This window comes from Lates calcarifer, linkage group LG6 (assembly GCF_001640805.2).
Source record: "Lates calcarifer isolate ASB-BC8 linkage group LG6, TLL_Latcal_v3, whole genome shotgun sequence".
In the NCBI taxonomy this organism is placed as follows: domain Eukaryota; kingdom Metazoa; phylum Chordata; class Actinopteri; family Centropomidae; genus Lates; species Lates calcarifer.
Window position 1 is genome coordinate 24,720,734 of NC_066838.1, and position 22,517 is coordinate 24,743,250.

A 22,517-nucleotide genomic window follows, 5' to 3' on the forward strand; every position below is an offset into this window, starting at 1 on the left:
CACTCCTGCACACACAGTATCGTTCTTCCCAGTGGTGTTTGCCTACCTGACATCTCTGGGACAAGTGGTTCTTTTCTGAAAGATGGAGAGGAAATGTCAGTATAATGTCAACAGAGATGACAGAGAACTGGATGGTAACATACTGTACAGATCTAAAGCTGAATTCTATTCTTTTCTATTTTATATTACATTCAGACAAAACTATACTTCAGTTTTACCTCAGTGGTCAACCAGCATAATTACGATAACAAAATTATGAAACCCTCTGTGAGTCAATATTAATAGAAGAGAGATGGGATGCAAGTCATATTTCAGTTGCTGACAGATACCTCTTCATCTTCTTCTGCTCATCAGAGGGCGGGTCGCGGTGGCAACAGGCTGAGCAGAGTATTCCAGACATCCCTCTCCCCGGCAGCGTTTTCCAGCTCCTCCTGAGGGATTCCAAGGCGTTCCCAGGCCAGATGAGGTAGATACCATATTGTAAAATATCATCACACCATAAAGCATGTGTACATTTTTGTTTGCATAAAAACTTGCAAGATTGATAACTTACCTTAATGACGTTGTTTGGTTTAAAGAAGATGTTCTGTGCTCAGCTCAGCTGCTGGGGTACACTGATTGGGGTGACTATAAATACCATAACCAGAAAGTGCTCCTCCTACCCACTGTGTGTGTGAACATGTCCAAAAACGTTATTTTGGGGGGTTTTATGCCTTTATCTGATAGGATACTCAGAGACAGACAGTGAAGACAGACAGGAAATGGGGAAAGAGAGTAGGGGAATGACATGCAGCAAGGCTCTGGCCAGATCAGGGGTCGAGCCGGGGACCAGCTACTCAGGGTACTGAGGCCCCCCCAAAAGTTTTAATTTTAGTTAATAATAGTTTTCTTTTCTTTCTTTTTGTTTTTTTTTTTTTTAACAAACGAAACAATGCAGGATTGTGTGAGTTTGTGACATTCCTCTGAGTCTGAGAGAGAGGAAAAGAAGCTGACAAATTAAAAAACAAAACAACAGCAGCACTAAACTCTTTCATGCACTGCAAATATTCTGATTTATTAAACCTAAAGTGTGCAGTCTATTTACATACCATGTGCACACAGGCAGGTCCAGATATTTGATTGGTCTGTTTCATATAAACGGTATCTTTCTACCAGTACAGTGTGCCGATAGTAAATGACATGAATAAATAAATGTAACAGCTTTTTTCTTTAATGGTTTAAATGTATAACTTTTTATTTATTTATTTTTTAAGTTATTTAATTTATCTGTTTTTTTATATATGAAAAATAATTTTATATTCTTGTCTGTGGTATAATTTCTCATTATGGATGTTTACATGTTTGCATCTTAATTGTCTGAAAAAAAGATGTGCCGTCTTGTTCTTCTCTGTGCTGCTTTATTTTTAGCTAAACTTTCTCAGTATGGCAAATAATATCAACTTCCCTTAAAACAAATATTCAGATATAAATATTGTGATTTGTTGTTACCATGTCAGTTATATGTCTCTGCAAAAAAGAGAAACTGAAAACAAATCAGCAAAATCAATATAGATAAGGTTTTATTATTGTGGGTGTAAATGTAATGTCCTCTGGACTGTTAAAGATTTCCAGTCTGTTACAGTAAATGCTTCAGGGTGGTTGGGGGGCTTTACAATAAGTCATGTGAGTGTGTGTCTGAACAGAAAGCAAAAGCAAAATAACATCTGATAAGAGTTTAATTTCATAACAGCTATTTATCATATTTCTACAAAGGAAACCTGAGACAGAGGAATAGAAGCTGACTGACTAAAAAACAAAACAAATATCAAAATTACATTTACATCTACTATAGTATAAAACACCCCAGTCTTTATTGTATCATCAATGTGTAATTTGTATGAATGAGTCAGTGGAGTGGTCAGTAAAACTGAAGCTATATAAATGCAGTCTACTTACATACCATGTGCACATAGGTAGCAGCTGTGTCTGTTGCAGCCTGCTGATGTTTCGTCTTGTTGTTATCTGTGGTGTTATAGTTTTGGCTTAACTTTTGCAGAATGGCAAATAATATCAGCTCCAGTTAAAACAAGAATTCATAAATGTTTTGTTGCTGGTTGGCTTTCCTTAGTGATTTGTTGTCACCATGTCAGCTGTGTGTCTGTATCCTGGAGCTAAAAGAGTGTGTGTTTGTCTGTCTGTCTCACACAGAGCCCCATAATCTTTTGATCATCAAATCGTCTAAAGTTCAAATTTATTATCTGCAGTGAATCAGTGCATTGATGTTGGACATGAGAAATATATTTCGTCAGAGATTTAAAATGTCAGAACAAGTTTATTTCATAAACACAACAAATTTGAAATGCATTATAATAATACAGCATCACAAAGAGCTGCATCTGTCACAAAGACACAGTCTACCACAGCTTGAATTCAAACCCTGTCCCTAACACAGAAATGCCAATTTTACGACCAATGGAAACGCCGGTTCCCAGCACCTTTGCCTCTATACCTTCTGGACCGACACCAACACCAGTGTCTGCAGCCAGGCCAACTTTCGCCTTCAGAGGACCAGCTGAGGCTGAAGCACTGGCCAGTTCTGCTTTTGCAAAGATTTTGGCACCATGAGACCCAGCAGAGACTCCTGCACTGGCGTTGGGTCCTTTGGCCTCAGCATCAAAAGCGCTCAGTTCAGCTCGAGCGTAGCCCACTCCTGCAGCAGCGTAGGCTCCTGACTGATCCCCGTCCTCAAGTTCTTCCTCAAATTTCCCAGCACCTGCATAGGTGCCAGTGGCAAAAGCTTTACCAGGCCGGTCAATGACGTCGTCCAGTGTTTCAGGTACAATAAGAGAAGCCTCCAAACCCTCTCTCTTAACTGCTTGGGCTGCAAACACAGACACATTTCATCAAAAGATGACTGAAGAATAACATTACCCATGGGCAAAAACACAAGGCTTAAAACCCCTTTCACATTAACTTCTGCCTGGAGTCCCTGCTGTTCTCCAGCTGTACCCACTCATGTCACTAAGAAATCATGTTCAGTTTATTATGACCGACAGCAGCTGACAAATCTCTGCCTACTTTCAAACAGATAACAGACCCCTGATATACTGAATTTCACTCTAATTTCTCTGGGGTCAGATGACAATATTGGTAACACACACACACATTCACATTTATGAGTGAAGTAAGACCCTCCAGAAAGAATGCATGGTTACACCCTAGATTCTCAAAATTTGTATTGTATTTTCATGACTTTCCAACTTTAGTCTTGAAATCTAACCAACAGCAACTGATCGTTTATAAAGTAATTCTAGGTTGAAAGAAAGAAAGGAAAAACTTTGTTATTTATTTATTTATACCCATTAATTTTTAAGTTTAAACATTCAAAATAGTCACATGAAACTCGTTAAATGCACAGTTACTCCATTATTACAGCTTCAGAATCTGACATTTTGACCTTTTAACGTGCATATTGTACATGTGAACATGAACTACATACCTTTTTTGTCACTTGCCATCTTCAGGACAAACAGTTTACTGTGAAAGAAAAAGACACCAGCAAATTAAAACTGATAAGAAGGTTGAGTGCCTCAATAGGAATGAAAATAACTGTGCTAATGGAAATACACATTTATGGCATCATCATTTGGTGCAAACCACCAGACCATGATGCATGTGTACATTAATGTTTGCATAAAAATGATGACTTACCTGAGTGAGGTTGTTCAGTTTGTAGCTGATGTGATATGTTTCACAGACTCAGTGTAACTGCTGCTGTGCTCAGCATGGGGGGCATAAATAGCAGACTGCAAAGGGTGTGTCTAAGGATCAGGTGATGCACATTGTGGGGACCCACAGAAAGTGAAAGTATGAAACAAACCTCAATCACAGATTCAACAACAAAACACAAAAACAATAAAGTATAAAAAAAGTTGGAAAGTAGCAACTCTGTGAGGCTGTATTTAGACGCAGTAATGCTTTGAGCTAAATGCTAACTGCAGTATGCTTGAATTTACATTATGTTGACAGGTGTATCTATTATTTTATCCATCCTATTTATATAAATGAGGGTAGACTAAGAAACAGAAACACCTCTCTGTATATGCAATCAGTCAACAGCACCACAAACTCTTCACACATTAAGACCCTGACTTTGCAGAAAATTCACTTTATTGATTATGCATTTATCGATATACCTTGCCTGAGACCACAGACTTGTATCTTGTATGTGTTTAAAAACAGATATTTTACAAGTTAGAAAAGTAAAATCTGAGACAAAAATGTAAGTATGTATAAAAAAGATTCTGTAGCTCAGTCCTTCTTTAAGTTTGTGCAACACAACTCAAGAGTTTCACGACAGAGCCACAGTGACGCTCAAACTGATCTTTAAATCTCATCCAATAATACTTTTACTGCAGAGAAACGCATAAATCTTTTCCTTGTTCTTTGTGACTTGTTACCACCATGCTATCTGTGTATCTGTATCTCTGCTTCCTGGAGCTAAGTGAGTTAGAAACTGAAAGCAAACGAAGGAAGCCACATCAACATAGATGAACAGTACAGGGACATCTGGCCTTGAACAGCTTTGTTTACAGGAGAGGTTTTTACAGTTAGAGTAAGTTCACTCTCTTCCAGTAAATGGAAAGTAAAAGTAAAAACTTCAGTGAAGCTGTAGGATTTACAATAAGTCTTTGTGACCTGGCAGCCCACCATACTTCAGCATCTTTGGGGGCAAAAAATGGATGTGAGATTAACTGTTGTGCTCATAAGAGGACTGTGTGAACAGTTTTTAAAAGGGGAATTGCCAACTGTTGGTTACTGTTAAAAACAAACAAAAAACTGTAATATCACAGCAAATCATCACAGATTTTTCAAATTTATTTGTCTTATGATTCATTTTTTGCAACCACTTAAACACAGCTGCTGCCCTGTTTGGTATTCTTTAATCTGCATGATCTATGATAGAAAATGATTTGTCTATGTGGAATATTTGTTCTTAGAGTGTACACACACTAACTGAAACTTGGTAAGCCTCTTCTGATGGGAGATTATTTTCAAAATTAGTCTTTGGACTCTCCTGCCCCCCACCTCCCCCCGCCCGCCAGAACCTACTGTTCCTACTGCCGTCTCAGTCCTGTTTATTTTCACCTCCATCTCCTGCCACTCTCCATCTGACCACCAGGTGTCCTCAGACTTTCCTCCCTCTCCCTAAAATTTACCAGCATACTGTATGTATTATTTTAGTTATGCTCATAATATAGTATACATATAAGATACAGAACAAGTAAATGATTTTAGCAATATGGAGTACATTTATTTTTGAAAAAATACACAGTACATATGAAAATTAAAGTGAAATTTACCCTTTTAAGGGACAACTAAAATAAATCATAAATGTTTTAAATGAGATGTGGGAAGAGCTCAAGAAAAAAAAAAACTGTTAAGACCTTTATCTAAAGTGAAATTAAATGAAAGTTAAGCAAGTAAAAATACAGAATATATAAAATGCCAAATATGTGAGTTATTTTAATTAGATATATCAAGTATGAATTTATGCAAAGTACAAGAAGAAGAAGTACAATAGATAAGATAAAAATGATAATAAGAGGACAACATGTTGTTATTGTGCAAAAATAAAAACTAAAAGGTCAGAGATTACAGTAGATTTGATCACTGCTGGTTTCATCTACAGCTGGGGAGGTGGTGTCTGAGACGGGAGCACACATCTCATGGACAGCAAACTGCAGCAAAATAATATCTAACAATAAAACTTCTAACACACAAGAATTATAACAGTACTGAGGATCTGAAGATTCAAGACTCAACGAAGTGAGGTAAAGAAAGTCACCTCCATGTTTCTGCTGTCAGACTGCCCCCTGGTGTCCAAACCTGTGGAGCACAAAGAAAAAAATCAAGCTTTTCTCTTCTGTTTGGTTGAAGATTTATTGAGATGAGGTGAGAGGGCAACTCACTGTCAGAGTCCCTCCTCGTCTTCCACTGGTAAAAGAGCAACACAACAGCAGCAAACAGCACAGAGACACATAAAACCAAAGGCAGGACGTAACCTGGATGAGAGACTTAAGATGAGAATGGGAGAGAGAGGGAAGAGAGGAAAGTATTCAGGGTCAAATGTGAGGGAATCTATCTAACCTACACATCATATATTTATGTACACATACTGGAAACATACATATAAACTCACAGGTTATTTAAAAGAAAAGACAGTAGTGCACCCAACAACTTAAATTTGATTGAATAAATTAAAGAAAAACAAACAACAACAAATACAGAATAAAAATATCGCAACAACTATTGGAGGAATTACTTCAGTATCAGTGTTTTAACAAAGCCCTGCTGTACTTACAGTAAGTACAGTCTCACAGAGCTGCTTCTGTGGACCTAGATTATAATCTTTCACTAAGCTTAATCAACAATTGTGAGTGTCTGAACACAGCCATTTTAAAAAAAGTTCGATCATACTGTAGTTTCTACAAGTAAAGTTGAATGATATTCATATGTTGTGCAAATTAGAAATACATAAACATCATTTCCTCGGGACAGGGTTACATGAACAAGGCTAATCGTTCTTAATGTATCATAATATGTTGCCCTAATATCACATGTAAATATATGTGCTATAGTAATATATTCTTCATAGATTGTTTATCTATTCTACATTCCTGTAAACATGTTTTAAAGATTCAGTTTAGAAGTTTAGAATAAAACAGACAAAGACTGATATTTATTGGTAGGAAGACAGAGAGTTTCAACTCTGCAGGTTTGAACCTTTAACCATGTAAGCTGTGCCTGCAGCTGTTGTTTCCTCCGCTTGCTGCTGTTCAGGCTGCTTCACCATCTCAGGGAAAGTCTTTGGAGCTGTGAACAACAAAATCATAGAGAAAAATGAGAATGAGAATGTCAGGGCTAAATGTGTTTGTTAATTTAAATATGTCAGGATATTTAAAACATCAGCAGCTGTCAGGGAACTGTAAAAATTTTCTGCAGACCTGTTGTCACCAGGAAAACAGAAATGAAACAACACAAGGTTACTGTATATGTGGACGATTCTGTTTTTTATATATGACATCTGTGTCACAGTGAAGGATGTCAGAGGAGGTTAAAAACCAAGGATAATCTGGTTGAGTTTTTAACCTCAGTCCTGATGTTGTTTGACCTGCACATCACCAAATTAAGCCTACTGTCTGTTAGCATGCTAACAATTGTGAATTAGCAGTAAACACCAAGTACAACTGAGGCTGATGGAAACATCATTAATTTTGCAGGGATTTGGTCCTACACCAAACAGACCTTTTTGGTCAACCTGCTGGTGGCACTAGAGAAAAGGTCTTGGGATCACCAAAGTCAGCTGGTTTGATCCTCAGGGGATCATGAATGATTGAGTAAAACTTCATGGCAATCCATCAGATAGCTGTTGAGATATTTCAGTCTGGACCAAAGACTGACAACAGACCAGAATCCCTACAGCCACACTGCTAGCCATGCTGCTAGTAAGGCTAAAATGTAAACACACTCTGTCTTGTGCTCATAAACACTGTCAGCAAACAAATTGAAATGTGCTAATATGCTTGTACAACTCTAATTTCATCATTATGTTGATAAAAGATGTGATCCAGGCATTACATACAGAAACTCTGAGCAGAAACTCACCATCTGTGACTCTGACCTCAAACTCCCAGTACGAATCAGGTAGGAAAGGTCTTTCCAAACCACACCTGTACCGTCCTGAGTCAGCCTTGGTCAACTGTGTGATGCTCACATACAGAGCTGTGGAAGATACCGGGAAAGTTCCTTCTTTATATTTGATGCTGTATCTGCCTCTCTGAGCCATGCTGCCTTTTGTCTCAATGAGAATGTCTTCTTCTTTACATTCGCCCTTACAGAGGAACTTCTTCCTCCCGGAGAGAGTGAAGGGACACGCGGCTATCACACTTCCTCCCTCAGTGCGGATGAATGTGTTTGCATTGGCGAGTCCGGTGTTTCCATCACAAAGTGCTGTTAATAAGATGAAGAGTGAATACTGATGATCGGTACTGTCTTCAGTAGAGCACATACTACAGGTGAGTTCTTGTTGTAGCAGTGGTTATACTTGTAGCTGCAATAGCAGTATCTGTTTTAGTTGTTTTAGTTAATTAATGTTCCCATTGTATCACATTAGAAAACAAGGAAACACATATCTGTAACAGGAACAGTGGTTGTTCTTGTGGCAGCAGCTGCAGTACTCTTATAACACATTACAGAGTAAAAGTCCTGCATTAAAATCTTATTTAAGTAAAAGTATAAACAACAGTATACACTCAAGGTATTTGTTATGCCAACAAACAGAGCCTGTGATTGTTATGTTGTTATATAATTACTGGATTATTGTTACAGTACATTAGTGTAGATGTAGTATTTTACTGTTGTAGTTGTTCGTACTCTAGCAAATATGAACTATACTGTATATTGGATAGTTTAAACTATAACAGTGCATCATAATTAATCAAAATTCATCATAATTCATGTGTAAAATCCTAATTATCAGCACTTTTGTAGGCATGCTGTAGCTGTCAAATGCAAGACAGTAAAAAGTATTTCTGTCTGAGAAAACAAAGCAGAAAAAGAAAAAGTATGAAATTGCATAAAAGGGAAGCACCAATACAAAGTACCTCAGAACTGTATTTAAGTAAGTAATTGAGTCAATGTACTTGTAGTTGCTTTCCACCACTGGAATACATCGGAGGACAATCAGATAAATGACAAGCATCAAACAGTTGTAAGCAACACTTTGAAAGACAGTTGAAAGTCAGGTAATCAGTTCTCACCTGATAAGAAGCAGAACAGCAGCACACGGTGGATATTCATTCTGAGTCTGATCCTGACGGAGAATAGCCTGTTAAACCACGAGAGAACTGCCTCTGTCGCTTCACTGGGTCCAGTCTCTGTCTGTCTGATCAATCAGGAAGCTGAAACTGCTCAGTTTAATCTCTCTCTTCCCTTATGGCTGCATATGTATTTATAGCTGCACACACCAAACTCTGTTTCTAATTCTTGATACTTTCGAAGTTTCCTGGTTGAATATCAGAGATGAACGCTGATTTTTAATGACTTCTAAGTCTTTTTAACTGATCTACAGTTCTGCATTACTCTTGAACTTGCTGGACACAGAGCAAGAACAGGCAAGTCAGTGAACCATCAAAATGATTTAGCAGCTGTTATTTCAAGGTAAAATTGTTGCATAATGTTGCTTTAATAATTTTGAGTTAATAGAAGAATAGACAATAAAATCCAGTGAATGTCAACAGCCTGAGTCAATTTAAATTTAAAGCTGAAGCAAACAGGCCAATAAGAGACATGGAGTTTGCATAAAATGGTGTATTTTATATATGAATCGGTAACCAACACAGACAACAACTATCACACCCTGGGTACTCTACTTTTCAAAATTCATCTGACAAATATAAACACCAGAGTCCTCCTCAGCAGCATTTTACAACCTCTCACTGGAAACTTGATCATGATATAAAAACAGATGAAAAAGACATCAGGTGCCTCTTTCACAGTCTGTCGCTTCCCTATTGCGGTGTGGGCAAGTTTTATTTATAGATTAAAAATATGAGAACTTGGCCGATATTTATCAAACTGTTGGAAGTGAAAATTTGTAATTACATTAGAAGTCTCTCACTTTAACTCCCATGCACTGACTTTAAGAATAGAAGCTTCTCACAGCTTAAAAATGCTCTAAAATGACTGCGGTACAAACAGAGCTGAGCACAAACCCTCTGCAACATGTTGTACAGACTGTTCAAAGTATCATGGTGAATAACTTTCATATTTATTAGATATGCAAACAACAAGAGTAATACTTGATTTTGCATGCACTCATTTTTCATGCATCTTTATTGTCTGAGTTGTTAATTTGATCTAAAATTCTCTTTCTTGTATTGTTTGTCTGATGATGCTAATATAAACCAGCAGCAGAGTTTCTTTCCTGCTTCAGTTTGGTTTTCGTTTTGCTAATTTCTGCTAATTCCCTGTTATTCCATCCTTATTTATATATATTTGTATATTACAAATGTTTTTGTAGGATAAATACCACTGAAGAAAAAGTTCATTTTTTTTAAAGAATGTACAATATTGCGGATATAGGTTAGCTACGCTGAGCACTTTAATAGGAACACCAGTACACCTGCTTATTCCTGCAATTATCCAATCAGCCAGCAGGTGGCAGCAGTGCAGTGAATCATATCTGTACAGATCCAGGTCAGGAGCTTCAGTTAATACTAATCAAACATCATAATGAGATAAGACTGACTGGACCTGACTCAAAGTCTTCTTAAAATTAAAATATTAAAAGATAATTATATAAAGAAAATAAATAAATACAATACAGTGTACAGTACATATACACACATATTCAGTTAGAGGTTTTGGGAAAAAGTCCTATAGGCCTATACCAAATTGTAGTTAAAAAAAAATGAGTCACTTGAGTAAAGAGTTCAATTGAAACCTTAGGAAGTGAATTGGCAAATTTCTGTTTGTGAATAAAACATTTTGCATTTAAAATAATGAAAATTATCAGAGATTCAAGAGCGCCATCATGAGGATTATCGTAGTAACAGATAATACTTTTCCAAAACCTTTGGGATGTTACACAATTAAAAATATGTGAGACATTGTTTCTATATGGTTACAGAAGGTATAATAAATGTCTGTAAATTTAACAATAAAAAAATTTTGAAATGAAGAATCAGCGTTAGCCACGCCCACCGTGCGGATGACGATATCACGCATGTGACTGATGAGGTCACGCAGGTGAAGTCAATCAAAACAGGTGACGTTTCAGTGCGCGACGCGGGTTTGGAAGTGAACCGTTGTTGGATGTTAGCATTTTCGCGGTTTGTGGCTCAGAGAATATCCAGAGGTGAAGCGTAGTCAGTTCTCCAGGTGATAGAAATACCGGGACGACATGAGGAGGGAAAGTACGGACGTGGTTTTTGAATGACGTCTCTATGGAGAACGACGCAGGGAGGAGCTGTTAGCACGCGAGTGGAAAATATTTCAGTTGGAAAAATATCTTCAGTCCTGGATTTTGACGAGTTTTTCCAACAACCGATGAAGAAAAACAACTGGTTTTAAGGTAAGACAGCTCGTTTATGGCTGGTTTCATTAGAGGTGAAGTGTAAACAGTGTCTGATCTGTCCCTAGATGAACTGTTCTATATTATATCATTGATTACATCGTTAGATTACCACAACGTATTACTGTAAAAGCAGGATTTTACCGTGGCAGGTGGTAGAGGAGGAGCTAGACTCTTGTGTTGTACAGGACTGCAGCTATTGATTATTTTACCAATCGATTGATTGTTTGGTTTGTTGGCCCAAAGTGACCTTCTCAATGCAGACTGAATTCAGACATTAAAATCACATCACAGAGTGTGTTCATCTAATTACAACACTGTGTGTGTTGTCTGTGTGTTCAGATTTGACTGTACTGTGACCATGAGAAGGACGAGGACACAATTAACCTCAAAACATGCGCATTATTTGTTCATTATCTGCTCATGCATTTGTATTTGTAGACGCGTGTAATGTAGAATACATGTTCGGATCCCTGGTGTGTTCATCGAGGTCCTGGTAAGGTGATCCCTCATGTCTGGAGACTGCAGCACAGTCGTCATAGATGGCAAACTGGATGGGGAAAAAAAGATAACACACCTGAAAAAGGTGGTAGCCATAGCAACAACCCAGACATTTTGATGGTGATTACAGAGAGAAAAAGAGTTTAAAAAAAAGGTCACCTCCATGTTTCTGTTGTTTTCCCTGTTGTTCACATCTGTGGGAGAGAGTACAACAGAGGTGTTTGTTTCCTATTTGTAATTACAGAGAGGAAAGAAAAGAGTCGAAAGGTGACTCACAATTAACATCACTTGTCTTCCTTTTGTAGAGAAGCAGTAGCAACAAGGCCAGTAGCACAGCAGGCACAGTCATACAGATGAACAGAGGTGAGACTTTACCTGGATGAGAGACACAGGGGAGTGGGAGTCACAATAAGAAAAGGATTTCTTCAGGAAACACAGTTTTTGCTAATGACTTGTTGGAGTGGCTGCTAGATGTTACAAGGTTGTTGATAGTCAGGTTTTTCTTCTCTGTGGTTGCTATGGGTTTCCTGGTGGTTGCAGAGTGGTTGCTGTGGTTGTAGGGTGGTTGTTTGGTGGTTGGTAGGGTTTAGAGGATGGGTAGAGATGCATTTTTTTCTTTTCATGGAATTTGTAATAAGAACAATATAAAATCAAACTGCTCCCTTAAATGTTAAACAAATATTGTAACTGTCCCGTTGCTTACGCTTCTACACTTTGAATGAATTCTGCAGGGAGCTCCTGAAAAAGCACTTATGGACCTTGATTTAAACTAATATTGTCAAACTAGCAGATTGTCAAAAACATCAGACCTTCAGAGATATGCAGGAACATTTTCATGACGTCCATTAGCAACTCACCGTCTGTAACTGTGATCTCGAACTCTTGGCACGTGTTTTTTGCGTAGTTTCTTCCTACACCGCACCTGTACCGTCCTGAGTCAGACTTGGTGAGCTCTGTGATGGTCACATTAAACAGTGTGTTGCTCTCATACTCGATCTTGTATCGGTCACCCGTAGCTGTCACATCATTGGTGTCAAAGAGAAATTTATTACACTCCTCCCTGCAAAGGAACTTCCTGTTTCGTGGATGTAAAAACAAGCTGCATCTGACTGTGACATTTCCTCCTTCAGTGGTGCTGTAGACTTTAGGCTCGCCAGAGACGACACCTCCATCACACAGATCTGTGGAAAAGATGAATGATGATGACTGATGTAGACTGCAGTCTGATTCTGGATTTTTAAAAAGGCTGATATCAATATTTTAGAGTGCAGTGACCAATGCTACTTTTTAAATTGAATACATAATATAAGGGAAGGTGGACAAACTATTTAACAGAAACACTGTCTTTTGGCATAATTGATATTTGATTTGCTGTCGATGTACAAATGTACTTTACAGCACAAAAGAGGAATAAATGCTAACCTTCAGCAAGGCTCATAGATTTAATAGATATAGAATATAAAATGTTTTTATGGCATTAGAAAGTAAGGGTGATGGTAAATGTCTGCTTGGTTGATGGTAGAATTGTTGCTAATATTGTTGGAATTGTGTCATAATGATCTGTGTACACAGAGGTTAAATTTCACGACTTTAGTACACACTCACCTCTGACTTTGAGCTTAAACTTCTGGTATGAACCGTATGAGTTCGGAAGAGAAGAACGGCCCACACCAACTTTGTACCATCCTGTGTCAGACTGAGTCAGCTCTGTAATGACTACATGCACATAACCGTCATGTCTAATGATGTATCTGCCGCCCTGAGCTCTGTTCCCTCTTGTTTCGATGAGGATGTCTTCTTTTTTGCAGTCGTTCCGACAGAAGTATTTTCTACGTCCTTCAGGCACCTTAAAGTCTAGTGTAAGTCTGAAATCTTCACCTTCCATTTTTGTATAAAGAGTTGATTGTTCATTTTCATCAGACAGTCCTGCTGAAACAAAAAACACTGATTAGATTTTGATATAGTGTGGACTGTAGAACATACTAGTCCAAGCAGTAGTGCTTTTAGTGCAAGAACTAGCAGTATTGTAGCAGTAATTAGGCTTCCAATTAGAGCTGCAACAGTTACTTAATCAAACTGAAATTAATTGGCAACCATTTTGATAACTGAATAAATGTTTTAGTCATTTTTACAACAAAAATGCAAAATATTTGATTCTTAAATGTGAGGATCTGATGTCAGACAAGTCAAGACATCTGAAATTGTTAATGAGATCGCGTTTGTAAGAATATAAGATGGACGGAAAACATATTGATAAATAGTTGCAGCCCTAAGTTAAGCTGTGTATCATCAAATACAATAGCAAACTGCATGATGAATGATAATAATAATAATTAAATTTTAATCATTAGAGATTGAATCATTATACATTAATGACATGTTGCAGTATAAATTTAAATATGATACAGAGAATGGTTGTTTACCTAAATAAGAACTAACTAATTCACACATGAAAATATCACGTATACAGTCCTCACCTGATAAGAAGCAGAATAAAATGAAATGGTGGATATTCATCCTGATTAAACTGCAGCAGAGCCTCTATCACTTCATCTGTCTGGTGTAAAAAGAAATTTATAGAGTTCCTCACTTTAACTTCCTCTGTATTAGTCTTAAACCTTCTCCTTCGGCTGCCCACACTCTCCCACTCATTCTCAGAACTGAGGTCTTGCTCAATATCTCATTCACAGACTTGCAAAGCTTTAAAAATAAAACTGTGGGTTCCTGTCAGTTCACAGGCTAAATGATGACCTCACTTTGAGTCTGCAGCTGGAAATAACCTCCAACCAATTAAACATCATAGCTCTTTGAATGATTCTTGCCATCCCCATCTCCCATTGAGTAAAAAGTGCTATAGTCTCCCTAACTGATGTCTCATTGGTATTCACTTCTCAATGATCCCTCCCTGTTAGAGTCAACTTAGCATCCTGTTTCAGCAGAACATGCATCACAGGAGGAAACGGTGAATCTCAGAAACATATTTTGGGTATTAATACCTCTATCTCTATGCTGATGACACAGTATTATCTTGTAAAGCTTAAAATGTAAAGATTGGACAGCTGTTGAATGACTGCAGCTTCCTAACAATCTCCAAAGAGCACTTTTTAATGGGAAACTACACAAAGAACTTTTTGATGTTGTGATGCAAGGTAACGGTTGTTCCTGAGTCTTGAGAGTTTCCAGGGGACATTTGTCAGCCAATTAGTTCAATTCAGCTAAAAAAAAACCTTTTAGGAGTAATGGCGTCAATACTGATAATAATATTATTCTGCAGTGGCCAAGAGAGGCCAGTGTACTGTAGTTTAAGACACAAGCAAAATAAATAAACATCTTCATTAATTTGCCAACACTTCACATCACGACAACCCAACCAAATACAGAAATGTGCTGAAAGTAACACAGAGGTAACACAGATTTCTTTTTTTATTTATTTTGTTGTACAAAGGAAAAACTAATTCCTACTTTGAGAATGTGCTCACACCGATGCACAGACCAGTGTGAGCTTCAGTGTAATTGCTAGTTGATGCAAAAATAACAATAAAAATATTCTACAGCCACAAATACAAAGTGAGACAATTCACAATTTTCTATAACAAATACACTTTTACATCTCAACCCATCAGTGGGTAGAAAAGGTTGAACATTTATTTGTCAACACAGTTAAATTTTACATTCTTTCAACTTAACTATTTAGACTACTCTGTATTAAACTGACCACTCTCACTGAACATTATGAATGACCCTAATTTCATCTGCAAGTCCAAATGCACCTAAACACATCCAACCAAGAAATACATTTTCAGTATTTCTCAAAGAAATCCTGTTAATCCACTAGACTTATGGAAATTGCTTCAAATCTAATTCCTCTTTAACCCTATTGGGGTTTAAGTGCCCTCAACAATCTCCCCCAGATTAATATAATATGTGCATCCAAAATTTGCAGCGGGTACGAAGCATAACAGTAAAATATTTAAAATGCAAGTGCCAATTTAGAAATGCCAATATCAGCAATAACAAAAAAAAAATTAATATAGACAGAATGAAAAGTAAGTCAGAAAAAGAAAGTAAAAAAAAATGACATCAATTTACATCAAGAATCAGATTACAGAAGGAGATAACCTCAAAATGTTTTATATACACACAAGAAGAAGAATTATGTTTGCTGGCTGAGTGCGGTGTACATCTGGTCACAAGCTGTGTGGTGTACGTTGAGGGTTTCGTAGGGAGAGGGAGGGTTGACGGTGTCATAGGCGGGGTCTTCCAGTGTGGAGACTGGGGCAGAATTGTAGTGGAGGACAGACTGGAAAAAATGACAGGAAAACTTTACCAAGGTGACAAGAAATGATGGCACACCTGCAATACAGTTAGAACCCAGATATATGTCTGTTTGACCAGTTTGATTTGTTGTGTAAAAAGAGTTACCTCCATGTTTCTGCCAGTTGAGGTTTCCCCACTGTCCAAAGCTGTGAAACACAAGGTACAACAAAGGTTTTTTTCTCTGCTCTCAATTTGTAGTTATTGATGACTGACAGCAGACAACATGGGAATAACTCACAAGTAGAGCTTCTTATCTTCAATTTGTATAGAAGCAGTAGAGAAATGGCCAAGAAAAACAGCACAATCAGACAAACAACCAGAGGCAAACTGTAACCTGGATGAGAGACATGAGAGTGGGAAGAATTAAATACATTAAATCTGTAATACATGTTACAGATTCTTGCTAATGTGTTCCTGGTGTATTCAGGATGATTGTTGGAAGTTGCAAGCAATGTTGCTGTGGTTGCTGTGGGAGGTTGTTCAGTGGCAGCTAAGGTGTTTGGTGTGATTGCAATAGGGTGTGCCAGATACTTTGATTGATTGGGATTGTCCATCCATCCGTCTGTCCAATTGTTGTGAGTGCAATATCTCAGTAATGCCTTGTGGAGATTGCTTCAAATTTGGTATGTTCATGTGGACTCAAGGATGGGTTGGCTAGATTTTGGTGGTCAAAGGTAAAGGTCATTGTCATTGCTAATTAACTGCAACTGGACTGGATGGTAGTAGGCTTTATTAAACCGGTTGAGGGATGAGTTCTGATAGCCGGTTCCATTTTAGATTCAAGTTGATAAAGTACCAGTGTTCTTAAAGCTCTGCAACAAGTAAATCTCGAATCAAATCTTTCATTCACATTCTCTGTTTTGTTAGTTTGACCTCTGTCTGATTCTACAGGCAAAGGCAAAGAAAAAAATTGAACAAAAACTGATGACATATGCCAATGCAACAACTGAGCAACCCTGTTAAACATGATGGACTGATGTTTCAAAGTCAACAAAATAACTGCAAAGTATAATATTTGTGTGAGTGTACTCATGGCAGCTTGTGGTGTTACTTTGATGACTTTGATTTGAAACTCACCACTTGTAACTGAGATCTCAAACCCCTGGCATGTATTTTTTGACACTTGACTTGCCACGCCGCATCGGTACAGTCCTGAGTCAGACTTGTTCAGCTCTGCGATGGTCACATTGAAGAATGAACTGCTCTCATATTCAATGCTGTATCTGCCACTCTTTGCTCCGACCGTGGTAGTTTCAATGAGAGTTTTTTTACATTCCTCTCTACAGAGGAACTTCCTGTTTTGTGTATTTGCACTCAAGGAACATCTAATTGTGACATTTCCTCCTTCGGCACTGCTGTAAACCTTGCGTTCTCCATAAAGGACATCTCCTTCGCACAGTGCTGTTGAATAGATGAACAATGAAAAGGGACGATCAGCATCTATAACAGACTGCAGGTTAATTAGGCATGCAGGAAAAATACTTCTTTTACTGTTTCAGTCATTTTCCAAGCAAAAATGCAAACGTGGTTTCAACTTCTCAAATGTGACAGTTTTCTGCATTTACTTGTCTTAACATCACAGTAAATATCAAATATCTCTGGATTTTCCTCAGTTAATTGGACAAAACAAGACACTTGACGATGTGAGCAGTGAAACTCCTGAAAGTGACATGGCATGATTTACTAGAAAGAAGAAATACCAGTCTATTGGAGTCATGAGGACTACATAAATGCTCAGTCATAGTGATGCTTCTTTTACTGCCTGAACAATCCTTAGCTGAGGAGAGACATCGGCTTGCAGAGAGGACACAAACCAGACAACATTGAAGCTTAACTTTGGCCTGCTGTCAGCCTGCTGAACAGAATTTTACAGTTTGCATATGCAGTGAAATGCTCGAACTGTGGAGCCTCGTTCTCATTAAAATAGAACAGCACTACCAGGCTGAGGTGAACAAAACTGTTTGGCAGTCTCTCTCTATCTTACAGCTATATGATCTGCCTAAAACCCACAAAGTGACTAAGCGTAAAAGCTGCTTTTGTTATAGTGACTGCAAATTAACTTGCTGACTACAAATTTAAAATAATTCACAGAATAGACAGATTGACAAAGTTACAAAGATAAGACCAAACCACAACTATAACAGCATCCAAGGTAATGACCCTGTTTGGGTTATCCCCATTGTTTGGACAGACCGTGCCATGGTATGCAGTCGTAATCATCTGAAAGATGCTGTAATCATATACAGATTCTCCACATAGTTAAACAATAGTTCTGAATCTGACCACTCCTTGTTACTTGAAGTTTCAAGTCCTGTTGAGTCCACTAACTACAGCTCTTTACTTGTCTTGTTTTAGTTACTATATTCTTCCACTGATGTAAAGGAAAAAGTGACGAAGAGAGTGAAGAGGAAGTGCTTCATCATTCATAAATAACAAGAATAAACAGGCAATTTTGCTTAGAGCAAAACAGCTATGAAAATGTGTTTCCTCTTTTTAGGAGCAAAATGTGACTCATTCATTTTAAAGAAACTGCTGTGTGTTTGGCAGCAGTTGCAGTCAGTTTAGTTACCATGGTTTCCAGGGTTACTTGCAGTTTTGTGCTTTTTGTAGAAGGCCACTTGAACCACATGTTCATCGTATGTATGTAACATCGCAATCAGAAACAAATATTTTAGGCTAGACAGGCCACTCCACTGAGACAATGTTAGGGTCAATTTTAGGAATGGGCGATGAAACAAACTACAGCACGTCATATGACATGTTATCCGAATACGTCTTAAGGCAAATGTGTTGATAGCTGTTCTGGATGACCATGCTTGAAACTAGTGCAAAAAGGCTGCTGTCAAAGACAGAAGTGAAATGTGACGGACTGTAAAAGTGGGGACAAACTCTCCTTGAAGTAGGTGAAGAATGGGACAACAGATTAAAAGAGAAGTTAAAGCCCTGCCTTCTTTCCTCACCTTAAGAGTTCAGTGAAGGGTATCAGGGTTTTAGGGGTTTCATGATCTGACCTGTGCATTTGAAAGTATACTGATGCTTCATGGGCAAACAATGCTGGATACACAGGACATATTTGTAAAGTGAAACTGTGAGATCGTTATGAAAATAAGTTACTTCTGAGCAGCATCGAAACCTGCCTTTGTGAAGCTTGTAATGTTCAGTTTAGCTTTATAGTATGTTAGTGAGGTGTTCACTGAAGTAGTTTGTAGTTTGTTTTGTGGTAATTGTTCAGTTTTTGGTGGAGAATAAAACACGGTGCAGGTACTTTTAATGACTTTCAGTAGAAACTCACCTCTAACTTCGACCTCAAAGTCCTGGTATGAACCCAGTGATGAAGAATTGCTTGCACCAAATCTGTACCGTCCTGTGTCAGACTTAGTCAGCTCTTTGATGATCACGTGCAGAAAACCATTATATCTAATGGTGTATCTGCCACTCTGAGCTCTGTTGGCGTGTGTCTCAATGAGGATGTCTTCTTTTTCGCAGTCATTCCTGCAGAAGTACTTTCTGCTGTCTGCAGCATTTTTAACCCGGAAAAAATACACAACATTTTGTCCTTCAGTTTTCATAAACATTCGTTGTGTGTTGACGAGACCATCACACAGTGCTGCAGAAGAGAACAACCAGACATCAGTACCAGTTTCCTTTACATGCAGGCTGGCCCCGGAGAGCTGAGCTCTGTATTTATAACATTTATAAAACATGGAATGTATTGTAATGGAGTTGTTGCTGCAGTGACAGTAGAATAAGAAAAATACATACAAAGTCATATATTCAAAAGTAAACTGTAAAAGCTTTGATTAATTCATACAGACATACTCACATGTTAAAACATTAATGAAAGGTAAATAAATATTTTTACTAATTAACCAATTATTCATTTAAGCCAATCTCTGAGCAAAATGCAAAAATTAAACTCATGAAGATTTGCTGCTTTTTCACTTTTTTTTTTTATAATAGATGAGTCGAGTAATGAACTTAAATGGCGCAGAGTACAGTGCACACCTCCACAATGTAAAGGAATCACATTTTTTAAAAAAAAGGATCTGCACTAAACTTTAGTGGTTTCTTCCCTGACTCATGCCCCATCTCTCCAACACGTTTGGTGAAAATTGGTTCAATACTTTTTACAAAACAAACAAAATCCTTTCGTGTAACAAACACACATGAGTAAAAAAATAACCTCTTTATCAGAGGTAATTAGTCAGTCAACAGGAATAATAATTGATTCATTATTTCAGTTGTGGTTTAAGATAAGATGCCAAATTACCTGGTTCCAGCTTCTAAAATGTGAGGAGTAGATAAAACCGAATATCTTCCACATTTAGGACATTTAATCAGATAAAACAAGCTGTATGAAAACATCACCTCAAGAGATGACATTTTATAGACCAAGCGATTAATTAAGAAAGTAGTCAGCAGATTAATCAATAATAAATATAACCGTTATTTGCAGCCATAGTAAATTGATTTTGTTTTTAGAACATTGGCTGCACAAAACAAGCAATCTAATACATCACGTCTGGGAAATTGCAATGAGCTTGAATCAAAATTAACAATACAATTGAATTGATTTAATAAAATATAACCCACAGATTAATCAACAAATGAAGGTGTGAGAAAATATGTAAAAATGAATGTGTGCACAGCAGCTTTTAAAGAGACGTTCATGTAATCATTCCTCACCTGACAAACAGCAGCAGAAGAACAGAGCGTGGCGAATATTCATTTTGAATTTTATCCTAATCAAGAAAAATCAATAAACTGCAGCAGAGGTGTTATCACTTCACTTTCTACCGTCTCTCTGATGTATAAACATACTTTAGTTCCTCACTTTAGGGGCCACTGAATAGCTTCAGGAAGCTGCCGTAAGTTTACATTTCATCACATTTTCCTGCTCTCTCACCACCTCACTCTCTCATCCTCAGAACTGAGCTGTAAGTAAATGTCACATGTTCAGTCTTCTGATTATTGTGTTGCAATAAAATTGTGTTACTTTCTGTAAACAGTTTAATTTAAATTGTTACCATCTAAAATGCGACTAATACCTGATACCTGATTAGGCTTAGCGCAGACTTTAGCTTCTACTTTGTCCCACTCACTGTCTTTCAGCAGAGGGTACTTCAAAAAATGAACTACACACACATCTGAGCAGAAAGCTTTTTATATTAAAAACAAGTCCATTCAACAACTGTACATCCTACGTGAGTGTAAAGTAGATCTGGTCTTGATCTCTGCTGCCTGGATCAAGCCTCCGGTATGTGGAGTCGCATCTGGAGGCTGGATCCCAGTTTTTATAGGTGACGAACTGATGGAAACAAATGAAGACACACAGACACAGAAGTAGAATTTAAACTGGTCATTACTGTTAAATATTTTTTTTTTCATCTGAGCAAAAGTATGAATTTGACATAAAAAGTGACAGGCTGGTATCTGGTATATATCTGATAGTTAGATAGTTAAATACTGCTGAATTCTTGCTGACCAAAGTGACACAGGTTTTTTTTTTTTCAGCATAGCAAAAGTCATTGCAGAAGCTGATGCGAAGAGTCAGCAGAGTCACCTCCACCATCAGTTCCCCTCTTTGTCTTCCATTTGTAAAGCGACAGAAGAAAAACCGCTGACAGCACAACACCAACCACCATCACACACACGCCTGCAACCACAGGGTAAACTGAGTGAGACAAAGGAGAGAGAGAGGGAGGGATGGAGTTGTGTAAATCTAACTTTGGTCTGATTAAATAAAAAACTGAGAGCTTTTGGAAATACTGGTAAAATGCTTCTTGACTTGTCACATTAACATCATATATTTAACTTAATTTTTTTTGCAAAGATTTGTCTCTGAAAATAAGTGTCTCTGCAGAAGGACCCCAAACTGACAACATAGCAGTCTGCCATCAGTGAGAGACACAGGGACGAGGACCAGTGTGTAGGATTTAGTACCATCTAGTGGTGAGAACACAGATTGCAACCAACTGAATACCTGTCCCCTCACCCCTCCCTTTCCAAGCGTGGTAGTGAGTCTATGGTGGCCAAATGGCATCAACTACCACATCCACCAGTCTGTTAAATGAAGAGCTGTATTTAGATGTTAGTCTATTGTATTTAGATGTTAGTCTATTGTATTTAGATGTTAGTCTAAATACAGTATCTAAGCAAACGAAAACCGCGATCCTTAGTTTTCGCTGATTATAGCTGCTTCAGTTTTGATCATTCTTTTTTAATCTATCTCTAACTTTATGGAAGGTCAGTAATAAATGGTTGGAGTCCTTTAATAGAGGTGTTGATATTGCACTTCTCTTAAATATCCAGCAGAGGGGGTCAGAGAGGTGTGTAGTTACTGAAAGGAGAACTGAGAAACATATGGAGGGAGAAAACAGAGACAGTCAGCAGTTTAGTTCAGAGTCTGGTGTGGACACCTGTTTGCTAAAAGATTATAGATTAAAAGTCGGCGTATTACTTAAGATTAATGTCAAAATTATTTATTTTATTATAAATTATCAATGGATTTTAGAGTTCAGCGCTAAAAAAATCTTAGACGGCTAAAACCTGCTCAGTAAAAGTAAAACAAATTTATAGGTGT

The 22,517-nt window shown here is 37.7% G+C and overlaps 2 protein-coding genes and 1 long non-coding RNA gene across 4 annotated transcripts; 1 reads left to right on the forward strand and 2 right to left on the reverse strand.

Annotated features, from left to right (window-relative positions):
* Nucleotides 1-331: 331 nt before the first annotated feature.
* On the forward strand, nucleotides 332-21,818 carry LOC127142589 (uncharacterized). The gene is made up of 3 exons (XR_007813461.1): nucleotides 332-466; nucleotides 7,881-8,057; nucleotides 21,449-21,818. It is a non-coding gene; the product is annotated as an uncharacterized LOC127142589 (long non-coding RNA).
* LOC108875467 (uncharacterized) lies at nucleotides 5,481-8,931 on the reverse strand. The gene is made up of 6 exons (XM_018664439.2): nucleotides 8,802-8,931; nucleotides 7,648-7,992; nucleotides 6,766-6,855; nucleotides 5,952-6,056; nucleotides 5,828-5,868; nucleotides 5,481-5,720 (listed from the first exon to the last, which is right to left on the reverse strand). The coding sequence occupies exons 1-6, from the start codon at nucleotides 8,839-8,841 to the stop codon at nucleotides 5,628-5,630; spliced, it is 714 nt and encodes a 237-aa protein (XP_018519955.1). The 5' UTR covers nucleotides 8,842-8,931; the 3' UTR covers nucleotides 5,481-5,627.
* On the reverse strand, nucleotides 15,058-20,858 carry LOC108875463 (uncharacterized). 2 transcript variants are annotated; one of them, XM_018664432.2, is made up of 6 exons: nucleotides 20,621-20,858; nucleotides 19,227-19,541; nucleotides 17,012-17,335; nucleotides 16,173-16,268; nucleotides 16,040-16,080; nucleotides 15,058-15,917 (listed from the first exon to the last, which is right to left on the reverse strand). In XM_018664432.2, exons 1-6 carry the CDS (start codon nucleotides 20,661-20,663, stop codon nucleotides 15,771-15,773), a joined length of 966 nt encoding a protein of 321 aa, XP_018519948.2. In that variant the 5' UTR covers nucleotides 20,664-20,858; the 3' UTR covers nucleotides 15,058-15,770. The 2 variants fall into 2 exon arrangements, with proteins under 2 accessions (XP_018519948.2, XP_050927385.1); XM_051071428.1 differs by lacking the exon at nucleotides 16,173-16,268.
* Nucleotides 21,819-22,517: the final 699 nt, after the last annotated feature.